At 38.9% G+C, this 14,367-nt stretch overlaps 2 protein-coding genes across 19 annotated transcripts in view; both read left to right on the plus strand.

The window, feature by feature from the left end:
- Positions 1-14,367, plus strand: part of LOC137434292 (trafficking kinesin-binding protein 1) — a 1,208,017-nt gene that overhangs the window by 904,925 nt on the left and 288,725 nt on the right. The window lies entirely within an intron of this gene.
- LOC137434291 (catenin beta-1) overlaps positions 1-14,367 on the plus strand; it is a 193,715-nt gene that overhangs the window by 72,754 nt on the left and 106,594 nt on the right. For 11 of the 18 annotated variants that reach the window (XM_068127165.2, XM_068127169.2, XM_068127166.2 and 8 more), the window contains one exon: positions 1,886-2,133. In XM_068127165.2, the coding sequence (XP_067983266.1) occupies positions 1,886-2,133 (248 nt within the window). The remainder of the gene's footprint in view (positions 1-1,885; positions 2,134-14,367) is intronic. The other 7 variants (XM_068127168.2, XM_078785248.1, XM_078785240.1 and 4 more) reach the window with 1 other exon arrangement.

Below are 14,367 nucleotides of genomic sequence, written 5' to 3' on the forward strand. Positions count from 1 at the left end.
GAACAAATTCCAAATTCCTACACGGACTGCGGGTGGCATGCCATCTGGGCAGCTTGGAGGTTTCTTGACACCAGGTTACACCCTTTGCTATATTAAAGGGTGGTTCCTGTCTGGGCAGCAGCTTCTGCACAATAAACAAATTGACCAGGTATTTCACATTTTACATGTGAATAACCTTCTTCCACTACAAAGGGCAATAAATTATATATGTGCAATATACATAATATGCATATATCTGCACACAGAGCCTTTGAATATGTATTTGGGCTGTGCCACTGTTGGAATGACCTGATAGATGAGGGCATGAATTTGTCCAGGGTATGTGTGAACATTGACTGGCTTGTTTCTAGATCTTTACCATCCACACACAAATGATAGCCGACTCAGCAATGAGCTTCAAATTCCTTCTAAAGCGGGGTGTTCTCTTTGATGCAATGGCCTAGATGCAAAGCAGCAGTCAGTTCAGGAATGAAACCCAGAGGAGACAGCTCAAAGTCGAGGTACTGTACCTCAATGCTGTGTGCCGGCTCGCGTGATATTTAAATGCAGTGGACGTGCAAGCAACCCCCCCTCTGCCCCCCAATCCATCCCCGATCCCCAACCTCCACACACTGTGCTGCGGGGATTTGGGCAGAAGAAAATATCTCCTGAAAAGAGTAGCTTTTATTTCATTCCTATTCATGAATATAATCTGGTCATCTGGGAACATTGTAATTCAAGTAACCAACTCTCCTTAGGATTCAAAATAATTGCTCAACAGGGGAAGTTGATATATCCCTGAATTTATGAGATTATACAGGTTCTCCTCACCCTTTAATGAGCCATCATTGGTCTCCGCTTGATTGGTAGCCTCGTATCCTGGTTGCACAATGGTGATATCTCTTAAAGGTTTGCGATCTTGTGCAAAGTTGCCCCACAGCACAGACAATTTTGTCAGGGTATTTCAAATCGTTTTGAATCTCCCACCTGCCACCTGCCACCTCCAAAATTGGATGTTTTTTTTTCTTTGTACTCACCATGGTGTTCCACCCGACCTTTGGAGCCACAATTTCCAAAACACGAACTCTTGAGTTGAGCTTTGGGATTTGAGCTTTGAAGCTTTGAGCTTGAGCTCTTTTGAGCTTTGTCTTGTCAAAAAAAAGTCTTGAGCTTTGGTGTACCAGCCCACCACGACAGGTGTCCAGTTCGCACACATTGATGTATCGCCCTGAATGCGAAACACCGGGATGACAGTTTATAGCTGGGTCGGGATTACAACCTAGGCGAGACAGCTGATACTGAGTGCGCGTACCTCTAGGGTATCCTACCAGTACAGGTTTCCAGGTACTCAGAATAGAAGAATTCTGTGATGGTCTGGTGGAGAGATTAGTCAAAATAGGTTCCTTTCGCTTTGATCGACTAATTCTTGCTTGATTCACCGGCATTCTTCAAATTTTTCACACGGGGAAAATCAAAAAACCATTCAGAGCAGTTCCAGAATGATTAACCCATGAGCCCCGAAGTTGGCTATAATTGGGTGCCGTAACATTTCCAAAATTGCCACAACACAATTATTCTTGCTTTAATTTCAGTCCAAATGCGGCATATAATTTTTTTTTATACCTTTGCTTTCACGCTGCAATTTCTCAATTAAATTTGGGGATGAAAAGCATTAAACGCCCTTTGTTCTCTTCACCAAAGGACACTGACCTTTTATTGCGGAATGGCCTAATAGGTTTAAAGCATTTACACCTGCAATATTTTCATCAGGCATTTGTTATTCCCAACAAATGTTTTATGTGTGCGTGCTTGCATGTATTCCACATGGACTGGGATGCGGATTCTCAATCTTTTTCTTCTCAAGACTGTTAAGCGTGCATTCCCTCGCCCGTGTGTGCGTCCGCAGCAGACGTGGAGTACAGGATGACACGCACGCAAAAGATCCGTACTTCCATGTTTTCGGATACGGATGATGAGCTGCTGATGCCGTCAATGCAGTTTGAACCGGCCACCCAAAGTAACCTTCATTGTTTGCCGGGACCGTCACCCATGCTCAAGAACTCAATGGGCAATATCTTGGATTATCAAGACGATGTGGATCTCACGATACGTGCTATCCCGGAGTTTATCAAGTTGCTGGGAGATGAGAATCAGGTATGTACTGAATGTGATTCACTGATTAATCTTTCACATAGACATTGCTAAAGGTGTTTTGCTTGTTTTCATTCTTCACCAATGGAATCACAAATCCTGTCACACAGAATATGTTTCTTCCGCAGTCTCTATGCTTCTCTTCATGTTGAACTGGGCATCTAATGTCGACGGCTACACTGCCCAAAACATCATCCGAGTAAAAAATATTTTCTTAAAATAGGAAAAGTTTTCTTGAAACAAGAAAACCATAATATAAGTTTTCTTGCAGCTAGAAAAGCTTTCTCTTGCTTTTCCTGTTTCAAGAAAACTTTTTTTTTGGTAAAGTATTTTCTTACCAATGTACTTCCCAGGATTTTTGCCAATCTGTGGGTTTCCTTTCCTGGCATTTACCTCAAAATTGCTCAATTGTAAATTTGAATAATTGTACATTTGTTTATCTTCCTGCAAATGATATATGAATATCAAAGAAAAGGCCATTTGGAGCAGAGGGAGGTGGGGCGGGGGTTGGGGGGGGGGGTGGTTTATATTTAATCTCAATTAAAAAATCAAACTTTTCTTTGTTAAAATCGAGAACGAGCTGATTCTTTTTCCAGTTTTACTCGATTCCCACTGCTGTGTGATTTCCATTAAATACAAGGGATTAAAATAGGGGAGCTATTGTGAATCTAGAGTTTATCTTCAAAAAGGCAAGCAACCTTATTAATTTATTTATTTCTCATTTCACTTAATGATGTGGTGACACACACAGGTGGTGTAAGTTTGATGTGTTGGTGCTAAGTGTCTGCATTCCTCCAGGACCTGATGTCTGGCTCTGCCATGGTGCCATTTGTACATCGGCAACTGTTCACATCTGAAATGGCCAATTTGCAGCTTGGCTAATGCGGCCTTGCAGTCCAGAGAGGAGTTAGAGGCAGGCATGGAACTTGGATTAGGGAAGGAAACAAATGAAAATTAGGGAAGGAGTGTGGGGTAGAGGACCCAAATGTGTTCCAATCACACTCGGAATACAATAATCACATTTATGTATTGGAAGGAACAATCAAGCATGGCTTTATGTCAATACAGAGGAGTTCATATGTTGAGGACCTCAACATGTGAGGTCCACAAAGTTCTCATCTCAGCTAATCATGCTTATCTGTGGATAATGCAACTCATTTATGATGGTCCTCTAAATCATACAACCATAATAGCGAGAAATGAATTGAGCATGACTGGTTTAAATGATGAGCTGAAAATAAATAAATAAAGGCAAATCACAAAGTTTGTGAAGGAATAATTAAGTGCTACAATAAATAAAGGCAAATCACAAAGTTTGTGTAGGAATAATGAAGTGCTGCAATAAATAAAGGCAAATCACAAAGTTTGTGTAGGAATAATGAAGTGCTACAATAAATACAGGCAAATCACAAAGTTTGTGTAGGAATAATGAAGTGCTACAATAAATAAAGGCAAATCACAAAGTTTGTGTAGGAATAATGAAGTGCTACAATAAATAAAGGCAAATCACAAAGTTTGTGTCGGAATAATGAAGTGCTACAATAAATACAGGCAAATCACAAAGTTTGTGTCGGAATAATGAAGTGCCACAATAAATACAGGCAAATCACAAAGTTTGTGTAGGAATAATGAAGTGCTACAATAAATAAAGGCAAATCACAAAGTTTGTGTAGGAATAATGAAGTGCTACAATAAATAAAGGCAAATCACAAAGTTTGTGTCGGAATAATGAAGTGCTACAATAAATAAAGGCAAATCACAAAGTTTGTGTAGGAATAATGAAGTGCTGCAATAAATACAGGCAAATCACAAAGTTTGTGTAGGACTAATGAAGTGCTACAATAAATAAAGGCAAACCACAAAGTTTGTGTAGGAATAATGAAGTGCTGCAATAAATAAAGGCAAATCACAAAGTTTGTGTAGGACTAATGAAGTGCTACAATAAATACAGGCAAATCACAAAGTTTGTGTCGGACTAATGAAGTGTTACAATAAATAAAGGCAAATCACAAAGTGTGTGTCGGACTAATGAAGTGCTACAATAAATAAAGGCAAATCACAAAGTTTGTGTCGGACTAATGAAGTGCTACAATAAATACAGGCAAATCACAAAGTTTGTGCAGGAATAATGAAGTGCTACAATAAATAAAGGCAAATCACAAAGTTTGTGTCGGAATAATGAAGTGCTACAATAAATAAAGGCAAATCACAAAGTTTGTGTAGGAATAATGAAGTGCTACAATAAATACAGGCAAATCACAAAGTTTGTGTAGGAATAATGAAGTGTTACAATAAATACAGGCAAATCACAAAGTTTGTGTCGGAATAATGAAGTGTTACAATAAATACAGGCAAATCACAAAGTTTGTGTAGGAATAATGAAGTGCTCCAATAAATACAGGCAAATCACAAAGTTTGTGTCGGAATAATGAAGTGCGACAATAAATAAAGGCAAATCACAAAGTTTGTGCAGGAATAATGAAGTGCGACAATAAATAAAGGCAAATCACAAAGTTTGTGTCGGAATAATGAGGTGCTACAATAAATAAAGGCAAATCACAAAGTTTGTGTAGGAATAATGAAGTGCTGCAATAAATACAGGCAAATCACAAAGTTTGTGTAGGACTAATGAAGTGCTACAATAAATACAGGCAAATCACAAAGTTTGTGTAGGAATAATGAAGTGCTACAATAAATACAGGCAAATCACAAAGTTTGTGTCGGAATAATGAAGTGCTACAATAAATACAGGCAAATCACAAAGTTTGTGTCGGAATAATGAAGTGTTACAATAAATACAGGCAAATCACAAAGTTTGTGTAGGAATAATGAAGTGCTCCAATAAATACAGGCAAATCACAAAGTTTGTGTCGGAATAATGAAGTGCGACAATAAATAAAGGCAAATCACAAAGTTTGTGCAGGAATAATGAAGTGCTACAATAAATAAAGGCAAATCACAAAGTGTGTGTAGGACTAATGAAGTGCGACAATAAATACAGGCAAATCACAAAGTGTGTGTAGGAATAATGAAGTGCGACAATAAATACAGGCAAATCACAAAGTGTGTGTAGGAATAATGAAGTGCTACAATAAATAAAGGCAAATCACAAAGTTTGTGTCGGAATAATGAAGTGCTACAATAAATAAAGGCAAATCACAAAGTGTGTGTAGGACTAATGAAGTGCGACAATAAATACAGGCAAATCACAAAGTGTGTGTAGGAATAATGAAGTGCTACAATAAATACAGGCAAATCACAAAGTTTGTCGAGGAATAATGAAGTGGTACAATAAATAAAGGCAAATCACAAAGTTTGTGGAGGAATAATGAAGTGCTACAATAAATAAAGGCAAATCACAAAGTGTGTGTAGGACTAATGAAGTGCTACAATAAATACAGGCAAATCACAAAGTGTGTGTAGGAATAATGAAGTGCTCCAATAAATACAGGCAAATCACAAAGTTTGTCTAGGAATAATGAAGTGCTACAATAAATACAGGCAAATCACAAAGTTTGTGTAGGAATAATGAAGTGCTACAATAAATAAAGGCAAATCACAAAGTTTGTGTCGGAATAATGAAGTGCTACAATAAATAAAGGCAAATCACAAAGTTTGTCTTGGACTGATGAAGTGCTACAATAAATAAAGGCAAATCACAAAGTTTGTGTAGGAATAATGAAGTGCTCCAATAAATAAAGGCAAATCACAAAGTTTGTGTCGGAATAATGAACTGTTACCATAAATAAAGGCAAATCACAAAGTTTGTGTAGGACTAATGAAGTGCTCCAATAAATACAGGCAAATCACAAAGTTTGTGTCGGAATAATGAAGTGCTACAATAAATAAAGGCAAATCACAAAGTTTGTGTCGGACTAATGAAGTGCGACAATAAATAAACGCAAATCACAAAGTGTGTGTAGGACTAATGAAGTGCTACAATAAATACAGGCAAATCACAAAGTGTGTGTAGGAATAATGAAGTGCTACAATAAATACAGGCAAATCACAAAGTTTGTGTAGGAATAATGAAGTGCTGCAATAAATAAAGGCAAATCACAAAGTTTGTGTAGGACTAATGAAGTGCTACAATAAATACAGGCAAATCACAAAGTTTGTGTCGGACTAATGAAGTGCTACAATAAATAAAGGCAAATCACAAAGTGTGTGTCGGACTAATGAAGTGCTACAATAAATAAAGGCAAATCACAAAGTTTGTGTCGGACTAATGAAGTGCTACAATAAATACAGGCAAATCACAAAGTTTGTCTAGGAATAATGAAGTGCTACAATAAATACAGGCAAATCACAAAGTTTGTGTAGGAATAATGAAGTGCTGCAATAAATAAAGGCAAATCACAAAGTTTGTGTAGGACTAATGAAGTGCTACAATAAATACAGGCAAATCACAAAGTTTGTGTCGGACTAATGAAGTGCTACAATAAATAAAGGCAAATCACAAAGTGTGTGTCGGACTAATGAAGTGCTACAATAAATAAAGGCAAATCACAAAGTTTGTGTCGGACTAATGAAGTGCTACAATAAATACAGGCAAATCACAAAATTTGTGTAGGAATAATGAAGTGCTTCAATAAATAAAGGCAAATCACAAAGTTTGTGTAGGAATAATGAAGTGCTCCAATAAATACAGGCAAATCATAAAGTTTGTGTCGGAATAATGAAGTGCTACAATAAATAAAGGCAAATCACAAAGTTTGTGCAGGACTAATGAAGTGCTACAATAAATAAAGGCAAATCACAAAGTTTGTGTTGGAATAATGAAGTGCTCCAATAAATAAAGGCAAATCAAAAAGTTTGTGTAGGAATAATGAAGTGCTGCAATAAATACAGGCAAATCACAAAGTTTGTGTAGGAATAATGAAGTGCTGCAATAAATACAGGCAAATCACAAAGTTTGTGTAGGAATAATGAAGTGCTGCAATAAATACAGGCAAATCACAAAGTTTGTGTCGGAATAATGAAGTGCTTCAATAAATAAAGGCAAATCACAAAGTTTGTGTAGGACTAATGAAGTGCTACAATAAATAAAGGCAAATCACAAAGTTTGTGTAGGACTAATGAAGTGCTACAATAAATAAAGGCAAATCACAAAGTTTGTGTCGGAATAATGAAGTGCTACAATAAATAAAGACAAATCACAAAGTTTGTGTCGGAATAATGAAGTGCTACAATAAATACAGGAAAATCACAAAGTTTGTGTAGGAATAATGAAGTGCTACAATAAATAAAGGCAAATCACAAAGTTTGTGTAGGACTAATGAAGTGCAACAATAAATAAAGGCAAATCACAAAGTTTGTGTCAGAATAATGAAGTGCTACAATAAATACAGGCAAATCACAAAGTTTGTGTCGGAATAATGAAGTGCTCCAATAAATAAAGGCAAATCACAAAGTGTGTGTAGGACTAATGAAGTGCTGCAATAAATAAAGGCAAATCACAAAGTTTGTGTAGGACTAATGAAGTGCTACAATAAATACAGGCAAATCACAAAGTTTGTGTTGGAATAATGAAGTGCTACAATAAATACAGGCAACTCACAAAGTTTGTGTAGGAATAATGAAGTGCTACAATAAATAAAGGCAAATCTCAAAGTTTGTCTCGGACTAATGAAGTGCTACAATAAATAAAGGCAAATCACAAAGTTTGTGTAGGAATAATGAAGTGCTACAATAAATAAAGGCAAATCACAAAGTTTGTGGAGGAATAATGAAGTGCTACAATAAATACAGGCAAATCACAAAGTTTGTGTAGGAATAATGAAGTGCTAAAATAAATACAGGCAAATCACAAAGTTTGTGTAGGAATAATGAAGTGCTACAATAAATAAAGGCAAATCACAAAGTGTGTGTAGGACTAATGAAGTGCTACAATAAATAAAGGCAAATCACAAAGTTTGTGTCGGAATAATGAAGTGCTACAATAAATAAAGGCAAATCACAAAGTTTGTGTAGGAATAATGAAGTGCTTCAATAAATAAAGGCAAATCACAAAGTTTGTGTGGGAATAATGAAGTGTTACAATAAATAAAGGCAAATCACAAAGTTTGTGTTGGACTAATGAAGTGCTACAATAAATACAGGCAAATCATAAAGTTTGTGTAGGAATAATGAAGTGATACAATAAATAAAGGCAAATCACAAAGTTTGTGTCGGAATAATGAAGTGCTACAATAAATAAAGGCAAATCACAACGTTTGTGTCGGAATAATGAAGTGCGACAATAAATAAAGGCAAATCACAAAGTTTGTGTCGGAATAATGAAGTGCTACAATCGCCCTCGAACAGAAGTCCCGATGAAGTATACATGGTGTCCCAGGAACCCCTCCACACGCTTAAGAGTAATTAACACAAAATGTAACTAGAACGCCACTCAGTAGAGCGCATACTCCCGCCATGGGTTTAGTTGGAATAATACGTTTTGTTTAACATCCCCTCTCCCCAAAACAATAAATGAAAAAGAAAGTAGGCCCTAACTGTCAGAGAATTTATTTTGATATATCTCGGAATTAGAGGAGAAAAACATCATTTAAGAATAAGAATAAAAGCTTTAATGCAGTAAAACAGAAAAAATCTTTCCTAAAAAAATTTCCTAAAAAAATTCCTGCATCTGGAATAATATCCTGAGCTTCACCAAAAACAAATCAATTCTTCCTTATCCCAAGGGCAATCATCCCACCAACTTTCATCCAAATCCGTACAGAACTTTTCCAGATATCTTGTTCACAAACACAGGAACACACGGACATACGAACACACACACACACACACACACACACACACACACACACACACACACACACGGACAGACACGATCGAATGCGTTACTCCCTTGCAGGAGTAATAAACCTCAAAATCGCAGAGCCAGAACCAGAATTATTTATTTGGTCTGGGAAGCCCATGAGAGGTTTCTTCTTCTTCAGCCTCTCACAACCCTAGGTAGTGTAGCAGCATAGCAAACCTGTTGTGCATTTTGTGATACAAGCACCAAATTTGGCACAAATGTACATTAATATGTTGCGAACATTTTCAGATATTGGGCCACTTGAAATTCCGTAATTTTTTTTTTCAAATTTTTTCAAATTTCGTAATTTCAAATTTTTCGGGTGACACCGTCACAATTTCGGTCTTCGAGGCCGGCCGATATAGTGGGGCGGCTTAGCCCAAATATTCAAAAGAATTGTGCATTTTGTGATACAAGCACCAAATTTGGCACAAATGTACATTAATATGTTGCGAACATTGTGTGGTCAGCAATGAAGACGAGAGTCTGAATTACATGTATGCAAAAGACCTTGTGAACCAGTGAAGCAAATACACGGGTAAGCATGAATTAAATCTAGGGCATGATATAATTTCCATGATGGTTACCTCTACACTCAATGGTGGAAGGAGGTAATGTTTTGATCCCAGCTTGTCTGTATGTCTGTTTGTCTGTTAGTCCACAAAATTCCAGACAAAGCTTGTAGTAGTGGTAGTTGTAGTGGTAGTGGTGATAACAGAAATTGTTATATAGAACTGAACTTATATTATTATTATATGCAGAAAATAACTTCATTTCTATATGCCCTGCAGTGGACAGGTTAATTGGTTTATGCACTGAAGGGGTCACCCTGGTGTGCACTGCTGTGTTCTGCCTCACTGAGTTGTTCAGGTATGATGTACTCAGCACAAGCTTCCGGTCGGCCCGGAGGTGGGGGTGCGGGGCCTGTCACGGAACGTCAAAACAAACGGCCTGCCGGGGCCGCCCAAAAGTCGGGCGTGAGGGGCGCGTCCACTAATGGAACGCCTCTCGCTTCCCAGATCGAGGGCCACGTGGTCAGGAGAACCTCGTCCCTTCCGGTCACACTTTGCCTATCGGCCGGCCTCGAAGACCGAAATTGTGACGGTGTCACCCGAAAAATTTGAAATTACGAAATTTGAAAAAATTTGAAAAAAAAAATTACGGAATTTCAAGTGGCCCAATATCTGAAAATGTTCGCAACATATTAATGTACGTTTGTGCCAAATTTGGTGCTTGTATCACAAAATGCACAATTCTTTTGAATATTTGGGCTAAGCCGCCCCACTAAGGTGAACATGCGATCTTTTTTTTAAAAAGTTGGAATTTTGCCAAATCTGTTTTATTCGTTTGTTAATATACCTCAGCCATTGACAAATCTGGAACTAAGTCTTTATAAGTTCATCAAATACTGACACCACGAATGACATTCGCTGAGCTAAATGTTGATATCTCTTCTGAGGTTAAAAAAAAAAACCAAAAAAAAAACCCGTTTTAAAGCATTATACGTGTCAAACGATACATTTTATTAAACGGGGAAACCCAATACACACTTCGGTGGTTTTAAAATGACAGAATATGTCTTTATTAGAAGAAAAAAAAAATTGAACATTGAAGACGACGCTGCTAAAAAAAAATACACCGCTCTAATGCATAACCACGAGTTTAAACTACATTTACAATAAATATGAAAACTATCTTCATATCACAATGTTAAATATAGGATATATAGAAGACAATGTTTAAAAAAATGAGCCCTATCTTCCAATGGTAAAAAAAAACCTTCAAAAAATTCCTGGATCGGGAATAATATCCTGAGCTTCACCAAAAACTAATCAATTCTTCCTTATCCCAAGGGCAATCATCCCACCAACTTTCATCCAAATCCGTTCAGAACTTTTCCAGATATCTTGTTCACAAACACATGAACACACACATACACACACGGACACGAGTGAATGCATTACTCCCGCCACAATATTGATGCACAAAGGTTCCCTTCTTAGTAAATGTTACACCACAGAAATGTGATGTTTCATTGTGGCATCCATCCAAAGCGATGCAAGTGCTGCATAAGTGCACAGCTCACGTTGACATGGAAAATCAAGCAATTCTCGTCCGAGATTGACCTGGCGGCTTCCCGTGGACATTACTTCCATGTTGGAGAAACGTTTCCCCATGCACCAGTCGTTTTGCAGTCTGGCAGTTCCTGGTTGGAATTTCTGTTGAAATAGCCGAGCATTTTCCCACGTTCTAGAATATGCAAGCAGACAGGACACCAAGCTCAACAACCCATCCGACCTACGTTCAGGACACTTATTGATGCAATCCTCAGTTTGAGAAGCTCTGGTGGTGACAGTTTATAGTTAGGCCTCGACTCGGACCCAGCTCAAAGATAGCTCCAACCTATCTTGTTAGCCCCTCGCAGATGGTACCTTGAAAGCCATATTTACAATTGTTCGTTTTGAAACCTGTTGGTAGGTTTTGTCACTAATGCATGTAATCACTACTTTTGAGACTGATCATTATATACAGTACCTAAAGTTCTTTCGAACCACTCATTCACTGACTCACTGACTTAAATGTTCATTACTTCCTAGGTGGCCTAGAAAGTTGCAATTTTGCATACTGATGTAACTCGAAGCCAAGATTCCATAAATAAATCACAAAATTGTCTGGTAAATGCCCATTAATTGAAATATCCGTAAACACGTTGGCCAGTGCAGCCTCTCTCTGCTTGGGCTGTTCCTAGCAGAGCAGTTAAGAGGAAGCATCGTTCATTTTTTCAGGAAACCACCAAATTTGGCACAGATGTAGTATTAGTCCGTGGGCTGAGTAGGGTTTACATGCACCCCCCCCCCCCCCACAACTTAACTTCCCGGGTATGTCCATGTACCCCCCACCCTAGGGGTTAGGAAAAACCATGTTAACAGGAAAAAAACTCATTCCCAAGGTACCTCCCACGCATATTTTGATGTTACCCCCCCTGTGTCCGTGATTTCCGAAAATTAGGGGTAGGCGAAATTCAAATGGCCATAACTTTTTACCTAGTCATCCTATGGTTGCATATGACCGCTCAAAATGTTTGTCCTGGGACACTCTTTACAATGATATGTGTTATATGCAAATGAGGTCACTAATGAGGTCACCAGAGGTCAAACTATGAGGGAATGAGTTTTTTTCTGTTAACATGGTTTTTCCTAAACCCTAAGGTGGGGGGTACATGGACATACCCGGGAAGTTAAGTTGTGGGGGGGGGGGGGGGGGGTGCATGTAAACCCTACTCAGCCCACGGACTATATGGACCTATACAATTGTTTTCCTGAGGGGCGCCCAAAAATTCAGAACCCCTGGTGGCCGCCATATTGAATTTCAACATGACCGCCCTCTGTGACCTATTTCCCTCAATAACTTCTATACTATGAGTGGTCTTGGTCTTGTATTGTGGTCTTGGCAATAGCACACTACTTTACCTACCAGTCACATGGTGTGGAGGAACTCTGGATTGCCATTGGCACTGGTAAAAGCTACCGCTACCTTGCCATCCATAAAATTGCCACCGGCCTTGGCCGCAGGAAGTCCGAGTCTTTGCCATTATTTCATGCCTTCACTGGCTGCGATAGTGTCATTTTTTGCCCAAATTGGGAAAAAGACAGCCTGGCAGGCTTGGGAGGCATACCCCAGCATCACGCAGACCTTTCATGCTCTTGCTTATAGGCCATCTGTGGACGCTATTACTATGGAACTACAGAGCATAGAAAGATATGTTGCCATCTTCTATGACCGGACTACCGAGATAAAGACAGTGAATGACATGCGCCGACACTTGTTCATGAAGAAGGCAAGAACAATTGATCACATTTCCCCAACAGCAGACGCCTTCGAACAACACCTAAAACATGCATGTTTTCAGGCTGGACATGTATGGAGTCAGGCACTTGTGCCCTACCCAGAACTTCCATCACCAGCTGATTGTGGCTGGATGAAAACAGGGACTTCTTGGACACCAATTTGGACCACAATACCACTGATACAGGAGGCATGTGATACAGGACTGATACAGAAGCTGCCATTGTAAGTCGGCCTGTAAAGGCAACTGTAAATGCTCCAGGGCAAATCTGCCCTGCACATCACTGTGTGACTGCGATGGACAGTGCTTGTCGTACTACGCGTCTGTGCGAGAGCCTCCACCTTTCAAGTGCCCTCAATATTTTAAGTTAAAACTGCAACTGTGTGTAACTTTGATTAATTAATACCATTCCATTGTTATCAGAGACAAATAAAACAATGTGTATCACTTGGAATTGAAATTTTACCTAAAATACTATGAGATTCAAGGAAAATGGAAACACCATGGTGGCCATCTTGAAATTAAAGATGATGGATGCCAATCTTTATGCAATTGATCCCATTGGATTCAGAGACCATGAAAACATGGGGTAAGACACTGGAACTGTGGTGTTATCGCTCATAGTATAGAAGTTATTGAGGGAAATAGGTCACAGAGGGCGGTCATGTTGAAATTCAATATGGCGGCCACCAGGGGTTCTGAATTTTTGGGCGCCCCTCAGGAAAACAATTGTATAGGTCCATACTACATCTGTGCCAAATTTGGTGCTTTCCTGAAAAAATGAACGATACGCCCTATTGTGCGGTCCTAACTGCCTAAGTATCCGGTGCATCATTATCTTAGCCAGGAGAGGGGCGGAGCTTGGATTGCACATAGATAAATAGCTCGTACTGCTCACTCATTCTACATTTAATTGATTTATTTATCTGCTTGCAGAATGCAAGAACAATCCACTCGTAATAAAAGAAAATGTAATGAACGTGCGGATATGATTGTATTGTGTGTCACATGCTCACCATGCATGCCATTTATAGTCTTGGCAAACAAAAGGAAAATCCAGGATGGAATAAACAGAACATTGATTCAAATGTGCTAACTGACGTGGGAAGCAAAGACCAGGTGATGTTTCAGGCGTTAAGGTTTTGCCAGAGCAAAAGAGCTGTGTTGCTACCTGTCATTATTGTACCTGTCTGCTGATGCAGATCGACAAAGCTTTCACAATAGAGACTAGTTTTCCATTCTAAAAGCACAAGAAGTGGTAATTTCACAAAAATGGAGGGGGGTGGGGTATTTGTCTGTATTGCAGGAAAAGGAGGAAGTATATCCTCCTCTTCCCCAACCGTTGATAAGTGCCTGTTTAGAAGGCTTTACTATATAGTGGCTATTTTAGATGCACTTAATCTACCATATAAAACACTGTGTGTGTGTGTGTGTGTGTGTGTGTGTGTGTGTGTGTGTGTGTGTGTGTGTGTGTGTGTGTGTGTGTGTGTGTGTGTGTGTGTGTGTGTGTGTGTGTGTGTGTGTGTGTGTGTGTGTCTGTCCTAAGGGTTTAAGGGGCAATCTTTGAACACGACTGTGTCCACCTGTT

Source organism: Myxine glutinosa, chromosome 10 (genome assembly GCF_964187855.1).
Source record: "Myxine glutinosa chromosome 10, kmMyxGlut1.1, whole genome shotgun sequence".
Lineage (NCBI taxonomy): Eukaryota > Metazoa > Chordata > Myxini > Myxiniformes > Myxinidae > Myxine > Myxine glutinosa.